Source organism: Macrobrachium rosenbergii, chromosome 2 (genome assembly GCF_040412425.1).
Source record: "Macrobrachium rosenbergii isolate ZJJX-2024 chromosome 2, ASM4041242v1, whole genome shotgun sequence".
Taxonomy (NCBI): domain Eukaryota; kingdom Metazoa; phylum Arthropoda; class Malacostraca; order Decapoda; family Palaemonidae; genus Macrobrachium; species Macrobrachium rosenbergii.
The window spans coordinates 36,975,513-36,998,846 of NC_089742.1; the positions used below are offsets into that span (position 1 = coordinate 36,975,513).

At 35.0% G+C, this 23,334-nt stretch overlaps 1 protein-coding gene across 1 annotated transcript in view; it reads left to right on the forward strand.

Annotated features, from left to right (window-relative positions):
* Positions 1-23,334, forward strand: part of Sans (SAM_USH1G_HARP domain-containing protein Sans) — a 62,718-nt gene that overhangs the window by 37,985 nt on the left and 1,399 nt on the right. The window contains exons 3-8 of the mRNA XM_067114959.1: positions 17,181-17,406; positions 17,789-17,948; positions 18,625-18,860; positions 19,006-19,114; positions 20,306-20,477; positions 23,149-23,284. Coding sequence (XP_066971060.1) covers positions 17,181-17,406; positions 17,789-17,948; positions 18,625-18,860; positions 19,006-19,114; positions 20,306-20,477; positions 23,149-23,284 — 1,039 coding nt within the window. The remainder of the gene's footprint in view (positions 1-17,180; positions 17,407-17,788; positions 17,949-18,624; positions 18,861-19,005; positions 19,115-20,305; positions 20,478-23,148; positions 23,285-23,334) is intronic.

The window sequence follows — 23,334 nt, forward strand, 5'->3', positions numbered from 1 at the left end:
TACTGGCATAAACCCATCTTGTTAAAATATCGCCGTAGTATATCTGTCCTTTATCAAATCCTATCTAATATTTTTTTCTTTTTCTTATCATTGCTTCTGGTCATTCCCAGACATAACCACCAACTTCCCCAAATTCCGTCTTTCAATTTGTCTCCGATATTTAAAAAAAAAAAAAATCTTCCCCTTCCCATGAACTGATATACATCCCCAAGGTCTTTCCGCTCCAATTTTCAGTCCTGGTTTCTTAAGCGCTCTTTCTCGTGCGGTTTAGAAAATGTCCTCTGGGCTTCTGATTTCCGTTCTGTTTTATGCAACCTTACTTGCCTCGTGCTTGTTGTGCCCTTGTCGGGGTTTATTTTGCACTACAGCGAGTCTTCAGATTGTTTGTACACTAGTTCCTAGTTTGCACCATTTCTCCTCTAGACTCAGATTCTGCTTCTTATAAAATTCTTCATCTACGTGTTTGTGATTGAGCAACTCACTTTCTGTCTCTTTTATTTCTTCATTATCTGTACGACTCTAATCTTGACATATCTTTCGACAAGTTTCTCAGGATTTTTTATTCCTCAATTTGGTAAGTCTTATAATGTGATTTCTCCATCTGACCAGTTCTCACCACATTTCATTCATTTGACTCAGGAAATATTTCTTAGTTCAAGTTATTTCATTTTCTGAAATCCTTCCAAATTGACATTCACTATTAATATCCAGATGAACAGGCAAGTTATGTAGATATTTTAGTTATTTTACCCCTCGAAGACTAGTATTTGATCAATCTGAGTTGCTTTTACCATTTTCCCACACGAGTAATGTTCTATTCAGACGTCAGAACAAAAGCAAGACGAAAAGAAAGAACAAAGAGTCTTAGCCTAAAGCATTAAAAAACCAACAGTCCCTTCATCTTAAAATTCAGTCTCTTATCCTTTTTTGTTGACATTCTTAATTACACCGCCATTAGTCAGATCTACCTCCGGTTTTTGGCGTTGCCACACTTCGAGTTGCGCAAATATTAATCTTTTGTTTACTTAGCGCAACTAACTAGAGGGAAGTGCTACAAAAGATGCTACAAAACATAATGCGCTCGTAAGAAACGGCAATTACAGTCCTTCTCGTTCCCAGTTCCCTTTAAATGACGCATCTAAAAGGAAACTCCAGTTTTTAAATGTTCGTGGTTTTAGTATTAACGAATTACTCACTCTGTTGTCCTTCGGGCCTCGTTATGACGCATGCGCCAGACTTTTGAAGTTTTTAACTAGTTTCATCAACACTCAACCCTCCTCTTTTGTCCGGGATTGCTACCAGTAGGAACGTATAGAATCCCATATGAAAAAAGGGTATAAAGAAATTGCTGACTCCTGTTGTTAGTATTCTATCATTAGGCCTATAGATTCTGAAGTCAACACATTGGTTTCCCTGCTCGGTGGGGTTGAGCAAATAGATCAATACTCTTTTATGGTATAGATATTGATTATAAAGCCTTTGCTGTCTGAATTATTAACGTTAAGGTGATCTTTATCATCAGTTTTCTGAAGAGGCATCTATTGTAAGGTAAATTATGCCATATATATATATATATATATATATATATATATATATATATATATATAATATATAATATATATACACATATGTATGTATATATATACATATATATATATATATATACACATATATATATACACATATATAAAGTGTGTGAGTGTGTGTGTGTATGTGAACTGTTCCATTGAGTGAGACTAAAAAAAAAAAGCCGCTTTATGACTAAAACCTTAATCGTAGCTTTTGGTGGCGAGAAATCACCGGTTCCCGCCAAAAACACCCACCAGTGTGTGAGTCACCCAAAACGTGGAATTTTTTCCCCCTTAGCGCATGATCGATAAAAAGGTCATTCGACTCTGTGTAATTTCCTTGGAGGACCTGAGTAGTTTTATTGATCCTATCCTTAATGTTCTTCCGATATCGATTTCCTTTGTGTGCGGAAAGTTATTTCTGGCGTAGGGGGAAATCCGTGGCTTTTCGCTATAAGGCCACTTTAAGCAAGTATGATTTGTATTATTTTGCCCGAGTGAGGGTTACTCGCCTGTAATTGAAGCCTGCGTAGAAGGTCCTTTACACAAAGCGGTATTATCCATGAACCATGGTATTATCCTTTTCCGAGTACTCAGACAAATCTGCCGAAGTGCATGAGTTACTGCGTCTAGCTTGAGCATTTTCATTTATAACAGGAGAGTTATTTAGTTTGGCCACGCTGACAGTTATCGATAGATAAATGCACATTAACTGTATTGCCATTGGTAGCTGGTTATCATTGCGTTAGAGAGTGTTTAGTTTTACTAAACTGGATCACAATCAAAGTTAAATGATGTATGAAATAGGAGACCTTGTCCTAACTGAAATAATACCGTCTCTTTCCGTAAGTTTAGAGGATTCAGTATGAAAAACTGATAATGTAGCCTTGTTTGATAATTGTCTTTGTCCAGCCCGAGGTACAGCCTCTCTCAACTCTATCCCCTTACAAATAACGTCTTTGGATGCTGTCTCGATCCTCCCCTGCATTAGGTTCACTAGATTAATTATGAAAGCCTCTGATTTACTGTAAAAGCCTCTGATTTGAAAGATCGCCAGTCACTGAAAGTTCCTGAATAACCGAGGGAAAAGAAGAAGAAAAAGAGAGCCACTCGACGCATAGAAAATTGCGTATTAGAGGTTTTACCCTGAGAAGGTTTTTTTTTTTTTTTTTCATGGGAAAGAGAACGGACATGTCAAATTACAGGATAAGGGGGAGGAAATAGCGTTCCTTTCTCTCTACGGCGGAAGTAATATATTGGTCTACGCGAAGGACACTCGTGGAAGTAGTTCTCCGAAGACGCAATTTCGAGTTCAAGGTAGACTCTGATAAGTACGCTCTTATGGAATGGAGTGGAATGTAAAATTTATGCCAAATACCAAGCGCTGGGGCCTGTAGGGTCATTCATCGCTGAAAGGGAAATTGAGTATTAAGATTTTAAAAGTGTAACAAGAGGAAAACCTCTCAGTTGCACCATGAAACAACTGTCAGAAGAGGGTGGAAAGTAAGATGGATGAAAGATATTTTTAACGAAGATACAGTAAAAGGAATGAAAGAGTTTGCAACTAGGGGACGAAAGAACGCTGCGAAGAACCTTTTGAAATGCGTACAGTACACCGCTTAAAGTGCACTGACGGCATAAACACCCCCTAAAGTTTCCAAAAGCCCACATAAAAGAAAGAAAAAGACCTGGCAGTTCTCAGCAAGTGTCTCGGAATGAAGTTGCTAGACCCATGCCGCCTTTTCTTGACTCGTCAAGTAGTAGAATACAGTCAATGGCGGATCGACAGGTATTTATATTAATGTTAAATTATACATATATTATTTATGGTGTTGCTTCCTACACTGGATGTAAAAAGAAATAAAAAAGGAGCGAAAGTGGTCCTTTTATCCAGTTCTCACTCACTTGAAACGTAGCAGAGAATAGGCATCATCCTGTGCGTGAGCAGCTACTGTAGAAGGCTACGAAGTAGGGTGTTGCCTGCACTCTACATATTATAAGAACCACAGTCATCAAGTAAGGCAGCCATCCATTGGAGATGAGCTCTCTCTCTCTCTCTCTCTCTCTCTCTCTCTCTCTCTCTCTCTCTCTCTCTCTGGCTCTTGAAAGTAATTAGTGAGTCATTTCCCTCTTTGAATATAAAATGGGTCTCTATTTTGTTTTTAATAATAAAAAATGGTGCTAATTGTTATTGATATTATGCTTTCATTTGTAGCAAGACGTACAAACTGTTTGCTTGCTAAGAAAGATTCCTGTACAAAGAAAAAACATAGCAAAGAGAGGAAGGGGTGGTATAGAAATACAAATAAATGAAGATGAACAAATCCACAAAGAGTAAACACATATTTATACACAAAGTTAAAAAAAAAAAAGATTATGGAAATATGTCCGGAACTGTATCGAGTGGGTTTTCCGTAGTATGGAGAGGGCACTCAGTTACTCCCATGGTGAGGTCATTCTCAAAATATTTATTCTCTCTCTCTCTCTCTCTCTCTCTCTCTCTCTCTCTCTCTCTCTCTCTCTCTCTCTCTCTCTCTCTCTCTCTCTGTTGCTTTGTAAATATCAGACAACGAAGCTCTTTTATTAACGAGTGAGCAAATCAACACTTATAAATAAATAAAAATGAATCATAAACTTAACATTCTGTTAGTTAGACCTCTGTGGATTGTGCTAGACTTAGTTTTATTGTATTATCCATCTACCCAGATAGAAAGATAGCTGAATAGAATATTTGTAACTTGTAGACAGACAGATAGACAGATAGAGAGACAGACAGATGCTTACGCAAGGTTATACAGTATATCGCCTTTCAGCCCAAGAGCCTTACGCATGACGAGCAATATAGTTCCAATGGTTTTAGCATTCTAGCCTATGTCTGGTTTACCACGAGGTAACGCACTTACGCACGAACACGCACTCAAGAAAGGTTTCGATACCGAGTATCGATCGTAACCCTCCCCCTTTCCTTCCCTCCCCTCCCCTTCCCTTCCATCACATAATTCAGATTTTGCGAGTTCGTAAATGGTCTCGCCGGCGAGAGCGGTAATTATGGACATCGCTGAGTCGGTAACGCTTCTCTAAATTCTCATTATTTATTCTCCCCGTTAAATTTGTTATATTTTTTATTTCATCTTTTCATTTACATCTTGTTCTTTGTATTTTAGTTTTACCTTGTGTGTGTGTATATATACAGTAAAATATATATATAGCCTACTGTATATACAGTATATGTATATATATATATATATACACATACATATAATATACATAAACATATATATATATATATATATATATATATATATATATATATACATACATATAATATACATAAGCATATACATATATATATATACACATATATACACATATATATATATATATATATATATATATATATATATATATATATATATATATATATATAGGGGATATATATCCCAGAAAAGGGAAGACTTCAAGAACTGACAATCATACCTACTGCTGAATCGTTGCCTCACAACATTAGCTTCTTCATACACCTGCACAGAGGGCTCGTCAGCAGTGTAAAGCCCCCCTACACAGGCAAAGATGGATTAAATAAGATACGGGATACGGTCAGCCTCTTAGCCTGTGATAAAAAAGGAACAAAAAGTGGTGTAAAAGACTTAAATTTATAAGGGAAAACTGAAATGTAATAAAAATTTTAATGTTAATCGAAAGATGAAAGGTGACATAAGTACACAAAGTTTTCGATGAACGTAAATGATGGGAATAGAAAGATATATATATATATATATATATATATATATATATATATATATATATATATATATATATATATATATATATATATATATATATATATATATATATATAAATATAAATATATATATATATATATATATATATATATACATATATATTTGTATATATATATGTATATACATATACATATACACAAACAGGTTATTGACAATTTGCAAAAGGAGATTGTGAATTCATATTCAAGAAAGACGATTCTGGGAAAATCATACTTGTCTTTACTTTCTTTAACTCCAAAAGAAATGAGTAAATATAATGAACATTATGATATATATATATATATATATATATATATATATATATATATATATATATATATGTATATATATGTATATGTATATGTATATATATATGTATATACACACATATATAATATAGGCTACATATGTTATGTGTGTGTGTGTATATATATGGTGCATCACTATATTGTGACTGGAATAATGAGTAAAAAGCCACAATAATGTAAATGAAAGACTGTATTTTTCCAAAATACAAAAAAGGGGGTTAAAAAACAGGGGGAGCTTTCGACCGTTTGCACAACAGTCCTCTTCACCTATAAACCACGACGAGGTCACGTTGCCGACCTGACCTCGTCGTGATTATGGTAACGCGGGTTCGTTTCCCGCGACCGGACATCATAATTTCTTCATATTTCTTGCACTTGGATCTTAAGGCTTTGTAGTGACGAGCGTACCCAAAAAAGCGCACGCGAAGAATTCGAGAAATTAAGAGGGCATTGTGGCTATTAAAATTAAGTATCTGTCTGGTAAAAGTGACCAATATATTCTACACACACACACTTTTATATATATATGTATATATATATGTATGTATATATATATATATATATATATATATATATATATGTATGTCTGTATGTATATATATATAATATATTATATATATATATATATATATATATATATATATATATATATATATATATATATATATATATATATATATATATATATATATATATAACATTAGAAGGATGTACTCATTTCTTTCTGAGTCAGAAAGCATGAAAAACGTCAATTTACCTGAAGCCGTCTTTCCTGAATATGCAGTCTACAGTATCAGACTCCTATATTGCATGCATGTCAGTAACCTTTATGTGTAAATCTTTCCTCCCTGTGTCGGTAAATACGTGATGCACGCACGATACACGCGTAAGGAATACCGATATAATTACCGAGCATCATGGAAGCATTCACTAATATATTAATAGATACTCAGAGACAATGGAAAACTGCAGTATCTGCGAAATTTTCGAATTGAGATATGCCACCTACTGGGGTCGTGAAACACTAATACACAAGTTACTGCATTTTCAAAGTGATTTTTCAATGCTTTCCACCTTGTATTTAGGGGGCCCCATTTGCAGTATCTGTAAAATCAGTAGTATGGCAAGGGAAAACTGTAGTATCTACCATTTTTCTCAGTTATGTATTTTTGTAGATAGTGCAGTCTTCCATTTTAGGGGAGAATACATGCTTAAAATAAACTTAGGTGTATATAACTAGTGGCACGCAATCATGCATACAATGTCATGGAGAAACACGTATGCACATGTATACATATATAAGTACATATATACTTATACAAATATGTACGTGCAAATATATTTGTAAAAAGTATACATCCACTTATTACTAACCGCTGCCAAAGGCAGCATTTGTTTGTATTATGAAAATCTTAACCACAAAGCACATTTTGAAGGCATGAAGCTGACGACATTTTCTCAGCAATTTGGCCAGTCATCATCCTATGTCAAGACAGATACTTATGATATTTTCTCACACACACACACACACGTGTGTGTCAGAAGTGTGTGTTTGTTTCCGAATGATATCGACGAGCTGGAAATGATGGCTGCTTTAGGAAACAGTTGCTTTGATATTGTGAATTTTAATTCATGTCTAAGACTAAGTAATATGTATATGTATATATATATATATATATATATATATATATATATATATATATATATATATATATATATATATGTGTGTGTGTGTGTGTGTGTGTGTGTGTGTGTGTGTGTGTGTGTGTGTGTGTTCTGTAGGTAGGCAAAAATAAATGCAGGAGGAAAACAAACTTTTATCAACAATAATTCAACAACCATCGCCAAGCTCAATAATGAGAGACTTGGGAAATGGGTTAAGGTTGAAGACGATGGCAAAAATACGGCTGTTTCCAAACAGCCCGCAACAACGTTCCCACGCCAATTGAAGGTTCGTTTGCGGTTGGTCATTTTCATTCTAAATCGATACTCGCCACTGATCTCTCGCGTCAGCTAGATGAGACCAATGAAGCGCCATTCGTCGACCTTCGGCCGCCATATTGAATTTTATCGCATATCTGCCGGATGTTCATTTACTCCATTGTTTGAGGATTGAGGAAGAGTTGGCTGCAGAGAAAGACTGATACAATTCCTGGTTTATTATTATTATTATTATTATTATTATTATTATTATTATTATTATTGGACATGCATAGAAATCGTTGACGCGTAGACAAAACTGTCACAGAATGAAATTACTTATGGAAAAAGTAGAAAACGGAACGAAGATATTACAAGAGATAAATAATAAATAAAGCTGAGTCAACAAACACTGATATTAGCATAGCATATAAAAATCAATATAAATAAGAAAACTGAACAATACGAAGGTGATCGGGGAACGCTTGCTACAATGCAGCTAACTGTACATGTGATATGTAATAACGTATGTCCGTACGTTATGTATGTAAGGAATAAATTGAGATCGTTGATTTCAGAAATATAAAAAAAATATAAAGTGATTCTATTCATTTAAAAAAACTGCTTTTAACACTATCACTACTACTACTAATATTACTACTACTACGTTTGAATTGTGTATACGAAAACGAAGTTTGTTTTCTCTTTTTACGTGATGTTTTCGCTGTCTTGCGTAATTCCGTAGTTTACGGTTTCGTAATGTCGCACGCCACTGATTTCCATAATAATGGAACACATCGAGAGAAAGTACAAGAGGTTTTCGTGTTAAATTGCTTGTTTTAAGAGATCCTGCTCTCTCTCTCTCTCTCTCTCTCTCTCTCTCTCTCTCTCTCTCTCTCTCTCTCTCTCTCTCTCTCTCTCTCTCCTGCAAAATTAACGATAATTTTTTATATCTTTCACGATAATTTTCTTATATCATTATTATTATTTTGGCTCGTAGTTTTTCTATAACCTGCTCTTGCGTCTGACTTTCTTAGTTATTTTCTTGTTGCCTTCATTCAAACCACAACGATCCTATGTATGTATCAACTGTTTAACCAGTCTTCGTTAAGCTACTTTTATTTACGAGAACGAAGCTTAATAAATAACCCTTTCGTTAGACCTTACGAAAAGTGAAACTGTATGGGCCCATTGTTTGGTACAGTAGATTACCTCAAGCGTGCAGTCGACAGGTATTATGACTGTTTCCTTTCCGATCGAGGAAACCTGTGACACCTGGACAGGTGTACGTCACTTGATGGTCCAACGTCACAGCTCCCCTCTATTCCGCCTCCCACCGCCCCCCGCAATCCCAACCCGAAAAGGAAATATAAGTGTTGGGTATTAGTTTTAAATCCTCACCATCTAAAGGAGTTCTTGGTTTATGGCTAATGTTTTCTCCGTATTGTAAACACGGGCGTAGTAATGTGAACCAGTCATACGTGGAACGGGAATATAAAATTTAAGACAAAGGACAAGCGCTGGGACGTATGAGGTCATTCAGCGCTGAAACGGATATGACAGTGAAAAGGTTTTAAAGGTGTAACAGGAGGAAAACCTCGCAGTTGCAAAATGAAACAGTTGTTATGAGAAGGTGAAAATGGAATGAAATGGAATACTACAGAGTTTAGGCCAAAGGCCTAATGCTGGGACCTATGCAATCATTCAGCTCTGAAACGGACATTGAGAGTAAGAGGTTTGAAAGGTGTAACAGGAGGATAACCTCGCAGTTGCATTATGAAACGAGCGTTAGGAGATGGAAAGTAAGATGGAAGAAAGAGGACAAGAATGGAGCTACAGTAAAAGGAATGAAATGGGTTGCAGTTAGGGGCCGAAAGGACGCTGCAAAGAACCCTAAGCAATGCCTACAGTGCACCACATGAGGTGCACTGACAGTGCGGGCATGCAGTGAACTAAACTTGCGTACAACTGGAATGCTAGTAACTGGGGCCACCACCTGCAAGAAGATTACAATATATAATGTCTTAAAAATGATGAATAAACACTTACAGCCAGAAGGCCTAGTTCTTTACCTCAGTAGAGTAAGCTTCCTCTGTCAAACTGGCCCGCTAAATCCTACAGGTAAGCGTGTTTATGTAACCGCTGGAGAGGAGAAAAGGGTACAAAACACGGTGCATTATCTGAATGAGTCCCACTTTGTCGTAGCACTTGTCGATGCAAAGAGAATCACTCGTATTCCATAAGCAGTAGATTCGCCTGAAATTGCCACTTTCACTTTAGTCGCAACCTATAGTTCACGATGTCCCGTGCTTAATAGTTTTAGTACTATGAGTCCAGGCACTGGTACCTTACTGGTAATGACTGTATATAAATAAACGAACTATTTGCCGTTATACGGAGCATAAATTTTTTCATTAATCATCTCTGCGTTTTAGCTACTTAGCTTCATTATTGTCTTGTCTGATAGGTTGGTATTATTGTTAAGTATACCTTAGTTTTACCAGACCACTGAGCTGATTAACAGCTCTCCTAGGGCTGACCCGAAGGATTAGACTTTTACGTGGCTAAGAACCAATTGGTTACTTAGCAACGGGACCTACTGTACAGCTTATTGTGGAATCCGAACCACATTATAGCGAGAAATGAATTTCTATCACCAGAAATAAATTCCCCTAACTATTCATCATCCGGCCGGGAATTCGAACTCCGGCCCAGTGAATGCCAGTCCGCAGCTCTACCGACTCACCCAACGAAGAGATAGTATTATTGTAAATAACAATTATTAACAGTTTCAAAATTTGCAAAAAAAAAAAAAAAAAAACACAATTACAGTAAGTATATACAACAAAATAACTTGTGTGCAATTAAAATATATACATTATATATATATATATATATATATATATATATATATATATATATATATATATCATAATGAAATGAAAGGCTGAATTATGCAAAATAAATGGTGAGAGTAGAAAAGTTTAAAGTAGATTCGCTGGTGACGTTTTTTCCTCTCTCTCTCGTGCAATCTGATAACTGGGTTTCCCTTCTCCCAGTGTTTCAACATAATGGTGACAGTAGGTACTGGAACAACGATCTCCATGACTGGACAATTGTAATTTACGGTTTCCTCTCCCCATTGACGTGGATAATTGCCATATTTTACCCCTCTCTCTCGCTATATATATATATATATATATATATATATATATATATATATATATATATATATATATATATGTGTGTGTGTGTAATTCTAATAGCCACAATGCCCTCTTAACTTCGCTAATTCTTCGCGCTTTTTTTGGATATGTTTGTAACTAAAGCCGATATCCAAAAGGGAAGAAATTGAAGAGCCTGTGACGACCGTACCAGGAAGCGAACCCAGTTACCTTAATCACAAGGAGGTAACGTTGCTGACCTGGCTACGAAGGATAAAGTCTCACCCACCGTACATATATATATACCTGTCGTTTTCAGATATATTTATTAGAGCTTGAATAGACCCATCCTCACCATCGTAGCCAAGTGGGCAATCGTTTTTATTGTTTTAGGCTGAAATATATATGCAGAATCTACTGGTCACTTTTTACCAGACACATATGTAATTCTAGTACCACAATGCCCTCTTAACTTCGCTAATTCTTCGCTACCTCCTTGTGATTAAGGTAACTCAGGTTCGCTTCCTGCGGCCGTGATGTCACAGGCTCTTTAATTTCTTCCTTTGGATATCGGCTTAATTATAAGCATATCCAAAAAAGCGCGAAAAATTAGGAAGTTAGGAGCAATTGTGGCTATTAGAATTTTACATATGTGTCTGGTAAAAGTGACCAGTAGATTCTGCATATATATATATATATATATATATATATATATATATATATATATATATATATATATATATATATATATATATAAGTGTTCAAGTACCTGGTTATTACACAACTAATCATAGAATTCAAAAATTTACCTCACCTCAGCCAGATACCTTAACTCTCATAACAATAAAATTACGACCGAATACTCTAAAGGCAACAGTAATCCTTTAAAAAGCTTATTAATCACATGAAAAATCAGACTAAGTTTATCAAAACAAGTGTGAAGTATCAACAATTAAACAAAAAGTATACTAAAGTAAAAGGGCATCACTCCGTCAAACAACTTTAACTGTTTCCCTGGTCTTAATTCACTTCAGCAAAACTAAAGGAACAAGACATGTGTGAGAGAGGTGCAAAATAACGAGCAAGAAGACAAGCACTGCTAGTTCATTGATGAAGCGAGCTGCTTATAAAGCGGGGTGCGGACGTCTGCGTACTTCGCAGAGACTGCGGGTACAGAGATTTACAGGTGACCCAAGGTCAAACTAATTCTCTACAAAAACAGGACAGTTTCATACAGAAAACATAGTGGTCAATAATGTCTGATGCATAACATAAATACTTCGTTACATGTACATAAAGCATGATCATTTGGAAAGACAATAAAATGTACAATTTACAATTATGGTGATAAACATGTGTTCAGGCCGACCCCAGGATGATGTGAAGGCACCACAGAAAATGGGATGTTCACTATAGAGAACGCGTTGAGCGGGGACTTTACACGTTTATCACTATGCCTTATGCACACAATTAACCCTACTCACTGGTGGTCAATAAATGAAATAGTGTTTTTAAAAATTTTAAATACAAAAATTTATTTTTAAATTCAAAACTTATAATTAGAATTAACAATCTGAAAAAATTTACTATTACTTGAAAACAACACAAAATTTAATTAATTCTTGAGTTAAATTACAAAGGTTAATTTATCAAGAAATTGAATTAATCAAGCAAAATTTAAACTATTCAGAAATACTTCAGATTTGAAAAGAAAATCTAAGTAAATAAATGTTAAATCACCAACATATAAAATGTGGAAAATTAAGAGATTGCAAACACAAGAACATACAAAAATACACAAAAGATTTACCAAAAACAATTTCACTAAGGCAAAAATCCCTTAATATACCTTATGATACCATGGTAATAATAAGTAAAATACACTTTACCTTACACAAGCTTGTGAAAACTTTTACAAAATTTACTCCAAATGCAGCTGCTTGAGATTCACAATACACACTTTTGATAGGTGCCATTACTAACATGTACACTTGTTACCACTACTATCATTATCAGATCTCAAAAGCTAAGATTAATATCAATGACCACACCAATATTTTATGTTAATAATTCTTCTCTTTTGAAGAAAGAGAGAGAGAGAGAGAGAGAGAGAGAGAGAGAGAGAGAGAGAGAGAAGAGAGAGAGAGAGAAAACCACACGAGAGGTCCCTGAAATCAGAATGAGCAAATTTTTAGGATTCCAGCAAGAAATGAAACAATCAGATGACGTCATTATTCAGGCATTTTGGGAACGAAATACAAGAGAAAACTCTAGAAAAGGAAGATGATGTTACTTCCCGAGTCAAAACGTTTTGCAGCCAAAACTAACGCGTTCGAAAAATATGTGATCAGAGCAATGCAATCTTAAAGCTGATGCAATTACTATGTGCTTCGGTGCAAGAAGTTGTTCGTATTTCTCAAAAAGGTACATGTCTTTACCAGAAAATCGTATGGGACAAAGATTTTAACGAAATCTTAACAAGATCAAAACAGACTACGGCTGGCTGATCATAAATGGCATGTCTTTAAAACAAGATGAAGAACCAAAGTTGGTTTTCAGAACAGAGCAGCCTACTGTTACCCCGACCTGTCAACACGTTATCTTTCGCAATGACAATCAAAGCAAAACAAAGCATTCGTAGACACACATGGCTGGGAGACAAAATACGCAGTCATGTACTATGTTATTATTAAAAATGCATTAATTCAAAATTATGCTATTAAGTTATCTAAATCAATATCTTCTTAGATTCTGACATTACATATATATGATATTTCGGTCATCTGTTATTACACAGAACAATAAGATTTAATGTCTGGTTATTATGTGTTATGTGTAATAGTAATGGTTGTTGAAATATCGTATGTAGTGTAATGTCAGATCTCAAAAGAGTTAGTGATTTAGATAACTTGACAGCATAATTTAGAATTGATATGTTTTTAATAATACCATAGTATATAACTGTGTATTTTGTCTCCCAGCCACGTGTGTTCTATGAGTGCTTTCTTTTACTTTGATTGTCATTGCAAAAGATAATGTGCTGTCAGTCAGGTGAATAGGTTGCTCTGTTCACAACCAAATCTTGGTTCTTCATCTTGTTTTAAAACACATTTATGATTAGCCAGCTGCAATCTGTTTTGATCGCGGTTACATTTCATTAAAAGCTTTGGTCCTACACGACACTGGCAAATACATGTACCTTTTTGAGAAATATGAACGACTTGTTGCACTGAACCATATGGCAATTGCGTCGGGTTTAAGATTGTATCGCTCTGATCACGTATTGTTCTAACGCGTTAGTTTTGGCTGCAAAACATTTTGACTCAGGAAGTGGGATGTCAATTCTTCCTTTCTCAGAATTTTCTTGTATCCTGTCTCCTAAAATGCCTTAACAATGACATCATCTGATTGTTTATTTCCTTTGAATCCTAAAATTTGCTCATTCTGATTTCAGAGACCTTCGTGTGGTTTCTCTCTCTCTTTCTTCAAAAGAGACAAATTATTAATGTAAATACTGTGTGGTCATTGATATTGGATCATGAAAGATATACATTTTAAAGACATTTGAGAGTTATATATATATATATATATATATATATATATATATATATATATATATATATATATATATAATGAGTAATAGTATACTGTATATATTGTATATATATATAGATTTCAAATTAGACGCACCCTCTACAGTATAAACTAAAATTGATATGATAAAAACAAAATTAATTCAGAACAGGTATTTATCTAAGTTTCTCTGAGTATATTTAATATTTTGTGTGGTTTCATCTGCCTGTACCACAGCCTGCATCTGAGGGGTATGATTTCAGCAAATTGCAAAAAGCTGAGACTCAAACTCCATTTCCTGAGCACTGTCACCCCTCACAGGTCGTCGAGGCTGGTATACCATCAAAATTGACAAAGCGAGTCACATATCCCTTAAGATATTACCAATGTTTTCACACACATTAAGGTCAGGAGCTACCTGGAAATTCACTTGATGAAGAAATCGATACCACTGTTTTGAAGCAGTCCCTGTGTCTGAAGAGCTTGAAACATGGTGTCTTATCATGCAAAAATGTGACTTCTTCCAACAGATAACACATTTTCAGATCTTGAGGAAAGGAAACATTTCCACCAGTAAGCACAGTTTCACTAAAGTATTTCCATTCCATGACTGTCCTTTTCTTTGATGATCCACATTTACCATTTGGCTGTGAAACAGAAAATTCCCCAAACATTCAGGAAATTTCACAACCATGGAGAAGACGTCATCGCTTGATGTCATCCAACTTTTGCAGCCCAAATGATGTGATTTTTATGGTTTGCTTCCTGACTGTGTAAATGAAGAAACCCATCTGATGCGCAAATGGAGAAAGTCAGCTTCACCCCAATCTTTAAGAAATGAACCACAAAACCATGCACAGTCTTCTCTCTGTTGCTGAGTGATGTTGGGCTTGTTGATAACATGAAATGGCTTCATACCAGATTTTTTCAACTCACGATATACAGCACTATAACTTCTCTTCTTTCCCCTTTTTTGTTTCTAGTTCAAGCAAAGCAATTTTTACATAAAGACTTTCTTGGTCTACCCACTGCCTCAGCTATGATGTCTTTTGACCATGAGAAAGGACTTCAGGCCTTCCAAGATTCTCACTCTTTTCAAGGATGACAGTCATATGGATTTTTGTTCCAGTTTTTAACAAAGAATCTCATCTCTTTAATGTATTTAGCTATCCAGAATATGAAATGAAGGATGCGCCAGCATCCTGCTCTCTGAAGGTTATAGCCCGGATTCGTCAATCCATCTGATTTCCTCCGAATGTTAGCTATGGCTGTATCTAACTCAAGCTACTCAGTCTGAAAATACAAGAAAATGTAAAATGAAAAAATAACTTAATAGAAACTTAAAATAATGTACTTGGAGATGGGCTATAGCAGAAAACTTACAACTTTCCATTTGTTCTGTGGAGGGGGCTCTAGTTTCTGAAACACTGGTATATATATATATATATATATATATATAGAATATATATATATATATGTTATATATATATATATATATATATATATATATATATATATATATATATATATTATATATATATATTATATATATATTATATATATATATATATATATATATATATATATATATATATATATACTGTATAAATACATATTATATGAATGGATAGAGAGAGAGAGAGAGAGAGAGAGGAGAGAGAGAGAGAGAGAGGTGTGTCTAGGGTGTTGAGTGAGTATTGCTTTCCTAGGCGAGGTTGGAATAAGGTTGTCTCCCTTGGCCTATATGGGGGAAAGTAGACCGATAAAATATTTTTTTATGCTTATCTTTCTTTCCTAAAGCTAATTTGACCACTAGAGCGTCTTAGCTCCATTTGTTAAGCATTCTTGATCGTGAATTGGGGTGGTCGAACGAAAAGAAAAAAAGATAAATCGCTAAATAAAGAGAAATGGAATGACAAACTTGAGAACCTTTTTGTATGGGAACGAATTGTAAATTCTTTGTAAGCTTAAAATCATGTTGACAGGGCTAATTTCCAGTGTTTAATTCACGTGTTTCAGTTTAAACTTATTTAATTAAAGTTTAAATCATATTTGCTTGTGTTTCTTTTGTTATTCCTTCTTTAGTGTCGCATTTTATTAAATTTTTCGCATACCTTGGGGCGTAAGTTTTGGGGGAGGAGGAATGCTTTTATTTTTCAAGCTCGATTTCGATATTTTTTATTCAACTAAGTTTCACATCTTTATGTATTTACTTGACATAAATAAATTTGCACGTATTTTGTTAGTGTAAGATAATTTTTGCAATAACATGACGCTCCTTACTGATATTGACTTGCAACATCTTTTGCCAATGATCGCGAAAGAATGACTCCGAATATCACGATTTTGAAACTCTCTGCCGCCTAGGGCCAAGTATGCAATTGAGCCAGTATGATTGTCAGTGTTTGTAACGAAAATAGAAAAAAGAACTAGTGTAAATATATATATCGTGGCCTAGGGGAAGGTCGAATTTCGATTATGCGCGAATTGGCGGTAAAATGAGAAAATATAGCCACACTTTCCCACTGAGATGAAGGAGCGCGCGAATTTGGCGGATTTTCGAGGTCAGGTAGCAATACATTGCGCTTGTTCTCCTGATGACGTTTTAATTCTCAAATTGTCTGCCTATTCTGCTCTTCCAGTACATTCCCCTTACCTTGAGAGAGAGAGAGAGAGAGGAGAGAGAGAGAGAGAGAGAGAGAGAGAGAGAGAGAAACTCTTGTACAGAAAAATTTGCTTGAATTGAATCATTTTTCTTCCCTTCAAAGCCCCTTTAAAGAAGATAATTTCAGACACATAAAAATATAATGATCACTAAGGTTTTCTTATAGAATTATGTATCATCTCTTTTCTTGTGTTTTACAGAGGTGATCCAGACAAATGTGACCACTATGGCAATACAGCCCTTCACTGTGCTGCTGCCAGGGGTCACATGACCTGCGTGTCATTCCTTGTCAATTTCGGCGTCAACATTTGGGCACTGGACAATGAATACCACACTGCAAAGGAACTGGCGGCAATGAACAACCGGGATGAGATCCTCCGTTTCCTGGACAATGTATCTTCGAAGCAAGAAATTACGGATGCAAAGGTGAAAGAAATGAAAAATATTCAGTTTTCAAGGACAAATTAACGTCTGTGTACAACAGGGTTGTACCTTATGACTGCTATGCTAAAAAAGCTTAAATTACCAACTTGTCTTAGTGGTAGCATTAAGTAATATCACAAGGTGACTCCGGTTAGCAGGAGCAAGTGTGCATCTGTATTACATTTGCCTTTAATCCCAACAATGTTTATGTTAATGCTATGTTACTTTCAGGGAAACTGCCATTTCTAACCATTTCCCAGAGAATTTCTGATTGCATATGCTGTGATTAACATCTAGTAGTCAAGTTGCTATCCTAGTCAAATATGCTTTGAGCTCTTACAACAGAAAATTATGCTTGGGCCATATTTTTTTATATTTTTTCCAGCAAGTCAAGAAGCTGCAAGAGAAGGCCCAAAAGGATGCAGAAAAAAGGAGGAAAGAATTCGACAAAATTCAGAAGAAAGCTGACAAAAAGAGAGAGCAGGAAAATGTGAAGCTGCTGAAGGAGAGGGAAAAGATTGAAAAGCTGGATGAAAAACCTCAAGGTACAGACAGCCTTTTGTTTATGTACAGTACTTTCATTTCATTTGAATATTTGTGATAAAATGCAAAAACACTAATTGTAGCAAGTGCATAAGTGTAGGCATGGACACCCAGCATAATCTCATTTACCAATGTTTTTATGTATATTTGTGATGATTTTCAGAAAAGAACTGCCAAATATTGTACTAGCTTTCTGGCATATGTTTGATGTGTAAGGGGCTGTTTAATTATTTAAAAGACCATCAGTACAACATTAAGAACTATACACATGAAAATAATTGCTATTAAGAGTTATGCTCATACATATACATTAGTGTCACTAAGAATTGAAATATTCACAGAAAAATTCCTGTCGGTTAGGTATTATACGCAACAAAATGATGGGGCATTTATATAACATGGGGCAGAATCATTTCACACACTTCTTTATGCTGAAACTAATCCTGCATGTAAAAATTAAAGCCAGAGAGAGAATTCTAGAGAATGTAATGAAGCAGTTTATAATTTGTGCTGAGGAATTTGGAGACGTCTATGCGAATAAAATCTCTTTTCTACTAAACACTTCTGATGAGTTTAGTGTTCCTGAATGTGAATGAAAATATTAATTTCCTAATCTTGATTCAATCAGCGCTAGTAACAAAATCAGAATTTTTTTATAAAAATTTTCTTGTTTTACAGCTGGTCGCCGAAAGAGTATCATTGATACCATATCTCGAGGATCCCTGCCATTTATCAATATGCAAAGGAAAGATTCAAGTGTCATTTATAATAATAAAGTCAACAGCACACCCAAGTTTTCAGAACTCACAAACAGCAACAAGACCAACAAAAAGCCTACCAAGAGCATTGGAGGAATTCAGAAGAAAATTGAAAGAAAAAAGATACAAGATGAAACAGCTGCTGGTGACTTCAAGGTATGAGTTGTTATTTTGTTAAAAATCAAAAGCACATTATATTTATAAATAAAAATGGCGTTGATACTTGAAATACCTTGTATATACAATGAACATGCTGTAATACATTTTTATTTAAAAGATGTTTGAAAATTTCTTTCGGCAGGTTCGAGAAATGGAGGCAGATGGGAAAAGATCCGTCCGTAACCTTTCTGGGTTAAGAAGAGATTCTGAGATTATTTTTGTCCCAAGTGGAAGCACCAGTAGCACAAACAGTAAGCAAGATTAGGTTTAGTTTGTTAGATTTCTCTAAATTTTGCAATTAAACTCAACTAGATGCTAACCTTGTATATGGGAATCATTGTCTGGAACATGTATCTTTAACATATTTTTTGTGTAATTGTTATCACTTCACTTTCACTGATATTTCCTGAAAGGTGTCATTAATGAATCGGGTTTGTATTCCAGACCAAACAGGAACAAACTACTGCTATTCTGTGTAAGGTACATGTTTCACGGTTTGGTAATTTAGTTTCACTGTAATACAGTGCAGTATATATATAAAATTATCTCACAATTTCATACTTGCAGGCACTGTACGATTTTTCTTGTTCAAGGATTTGTTGCACTGAGTATGTTTCATTTTTCAACACAGGTTTCTTATGAAACCCATTTTTACATGAGTATGACACTGATGTTTCAGTCATGTACATGCTAGTGCTGGAGGACGTGAAAAATCATGAGCACCTTTGGCTTTTCTAATTAACAAAGTGCTAAAACTAGTTTGACATGTTAGATACCCCTTCCAAAGTATATATGCATTACGAGTACAATTATTTTTACTGAGCATACCTGACAGAAAATAAACACAAAGACGACCTAGTTTTTATGGATGGAAAGCTCTATGTCATTTAAGCTCACAGCCTACTCACAGAAAATAGTTATGCAGACCTTCCATTCTTTATGAGTGATGAACAAGTAATATTCAAAGAGTGTTTGAAGTATTGGGTTTTAGCTGGAAACACTAGAGTAGGGATGTAGATTTTTTCCCTAAGAACAACTTAGATGAACATTCCCCTTGAATTTTATTGATTCATGTTTCACATTATATTGCTGGCATGAATGGCCTAACTTTATTGAAATAGTCATTTAACCTTTGCTTCAACAATTCTTGTAAGTTTTCTCTCATGCAGTTATTTTATAAATTCTTGTAAGTTTCCTAAAACTTAACAAAAGCCATACATCAACAGGGTAAGTAAGCCATACATCAACAGAGTAAGTACTGTCCCGTGTTTTTCATATTTCTAAACTGATATTTTATCTATAATCTTGGAAATCTAGCAGATTTTTAATCCACTTATAAGTTTAAATGTTAACTAATGTTATTACTGCACTATAGTATAACAAAAAAGATGGCAGCTTCATGCAAAAGTACTTACTCTAACATCATGTTACTCCTCTTTCAGGTGGCAAACGAGGCAAGATCAGTGATGTTTTTGAGAAGGATGATGAAGATGGTGGCCATCCATTATATAGATCTTCAAGCCAACCAGATTTTTCCTTTGACAGTACAGAGCCAAACATGCTCCATCGTGGATCATTATTTGCAAGACCAGGATTTGGATCTGTGGCCTTCAGGTGATTTTTAGGAATTGTGATTTTTCTTCCTCCCTATTTATGTGTGGGGCATTATTATTACTATTATTCTACTAATGTATGGTGGAACAAAGTACCGGGTCCAAACGCAGAAGTCAGGCGATTAACTAAATGCAACCAGAGATGCTTTTTTTATGGGAAAGCTGTAAACACTGAAATTCAGTAAACATGATGGACAAAACCAGAGAATTGCATCAGTTTAACAATAAGTTGAAAGGAAGAGGAAACAGTTGTAAGGAAAATGGAAATATTCTGACAAGATATAAATACAAAGAACATATAAGGTATGGAATAGGTTCATTCCACCTGTTGAAGAGGTTTTGCCATCTGAAAGGTATGCAGAGAAAGAATAAAAGTAATCTCTCATGTATCCAGATTAATATGTCCACGGTCCTGCTAGGTAATGAAATTTCTGGATATAATGAAAAAACACTGTTGATGTAAAATGGCAACTTTGTACCCTTACCCCCCCTAATTGTCAATACTGCATAACTGTATACAATATATTTGCCTGCAAACAACAAACAGCACACTTTAGAGAGCTTATAAACTATAAAAAATACACTGTACAGTACTGTATAGTACTGTATGTGAAATGAAAACTAAACTGTGTAGTATACCATTCATAAAATGTTTAAAAAAAATTTACATTGAAGTTCTATCTGAGATAAGCTGAAACTGCTTACATGGGCCGGACTTGAAAATCTTTTTTTTAAATAAAGAATAACCTAGAGAGAGAAATAAGGAAAATAAATGCACGGTATTGTGATGCATGTGTACATATAAGCATGCATGCATACATGTACGTATACACATACTGATTTTATATGGAACAAGTAGCTACCATTTTACACTGCATTTTGGTACCTCCCCATTAGAAATCTAATAAACATTTAATTCATATCTGTTGGTGTATTTGTGTGTACTGTACAGGCTTTTCAAAGATATATTACAGCAATTTTCTTTTTTATTTTGGATGACAAAAAATTTATGAAATCTATATACCATCCAAAACACATCGGAAGCTAATAGATCTTAGGCTACTGTAAATCATTGCTTGAAGCCTTTGGTAAATATGTAATGCACTATTTTATGATTAATGCAATTACTGTATTTTAATTACATTCCATCAAGGGTTTTTAACTTTAGCATGTACACTATTGTAACTTTAATATGAGCAATTTATAGAGACAAAGTGACGTGTGAAGTTCTCAAAAGTAAGAAAATCAACTCGTGAGTACTCATAAGATGTAGAGAGAGAGAGAGAGAGAGAGAGAGAGAGAGAGAGAGAGAGAGAGAGAGAGAGAGAGAGAGAGAGATTAATTAAGCAGTTTTTAAACAGTTACAACTGAACAAACAGCAAACAAGATCTAGATGCTACCTAATCGTTTTATTGTGCCCAGACCCATACGGATATGCAATACCTATTGCCCCCACAATGTAGTCTAATTTAATGGTTACAACTGAATGAAAAGTGAATAAGAACTAAATGCAATGCTTAGTCTTTTACTTGTGTTGCATGGACAGGCAATATCTGCAAGTAATTTTACAATATTGCTAGCAGTCATATGTCTGTTTAATACCTCTCTCTCTCTCTCTCATCTCTTGCATTGCGCATTATTATTTTATTACAAATCAATATCCTTTAATGAAATGTGACATACAATTGTGTTTATCAGTGGATATATTGCATTACCTGGTTACTCAAAGGTTTCAACCAATGTGTATGATTGCCTAAGTTGATTAACGATGTGTTTTGGACGTGTAAGGATTATTAAATTTTTGTATGCCATACCACGATTACTGTAGTTCACCTCAATGTAATGCATATGTATGTTGAGGTGATGCATGTGTGTACATGGTTACGTAACATGTTATGGTAATGTAATGCACAATACGCACACAGACTGAAAAACTGATTGACTGGGCAATTTATACGAATATGTTATTTCAGTTTGCTGGCATTTCAACTTCAGAGACACTTATTCAATATAAAATCAAAGCGCATGAAAAAACGTAGAACACAGTATTTTTAAAACATATGACGTGAAAAAATGATGGAACAGTTGAAGCAGATGATGGTCTTCCCAACCCTCCACTCTCAGCTTGCTCCACCCTCCTCCTCCCCTCCTGCAAAAGTTCTTACCCTGGCCTGTCATCCCACAATATTCAGTCACTGAAAAGTGATAAATAAAAATATGTTTGTTTATGTTAATACTTTTAAGCCAATAACAGTTGCAAAAGCTCTCATCTAGACAAAGGCCCTCCCAACCCAGCTTTCCCCTCACCTCGCAAAACACTTACCCTGGTCTACCACCCCGACAATACCCTTCATGGGTAGTACCCTCATTTTACTTAGATCCATCATATCAGACCATAGAAGAACCATATGTTTTCTTTAAAATTACCTCTCGAGTTCAAGAAATGACTAGTAGTTTGTGATTTGGTTTTAACATATCTCAAAGTCAAGGTTTAAGATATTCAATACTTTCACAAAAAGGGAGAATATTTTGTTTGAAAAATGTGACACTTTTTAGCTATTGCTGTATGCACTACTGTATATTTTAACTTAAATTTCACATTTTACTTAGGAACTGAAGGTGCTGAAACTTTAGCAGCACTGATTGTATAACTACTTTTATTTCTTTTTCAGGAACTCAATAACAGCAACTCTTAGCAGTATAGCAACAAGTGGAAGTGAGGGTGATTCTGCACGGGCATCATCTAACGGAGATGGTTCTGCCAGCTCTTTAAGTCACAGAAATGGTCCTGAACCCTGGGAAGAGGAGGTAGGATACTTTCTTTTTTTATCATGATGTTAAGCTCAATGGTAGTAGCT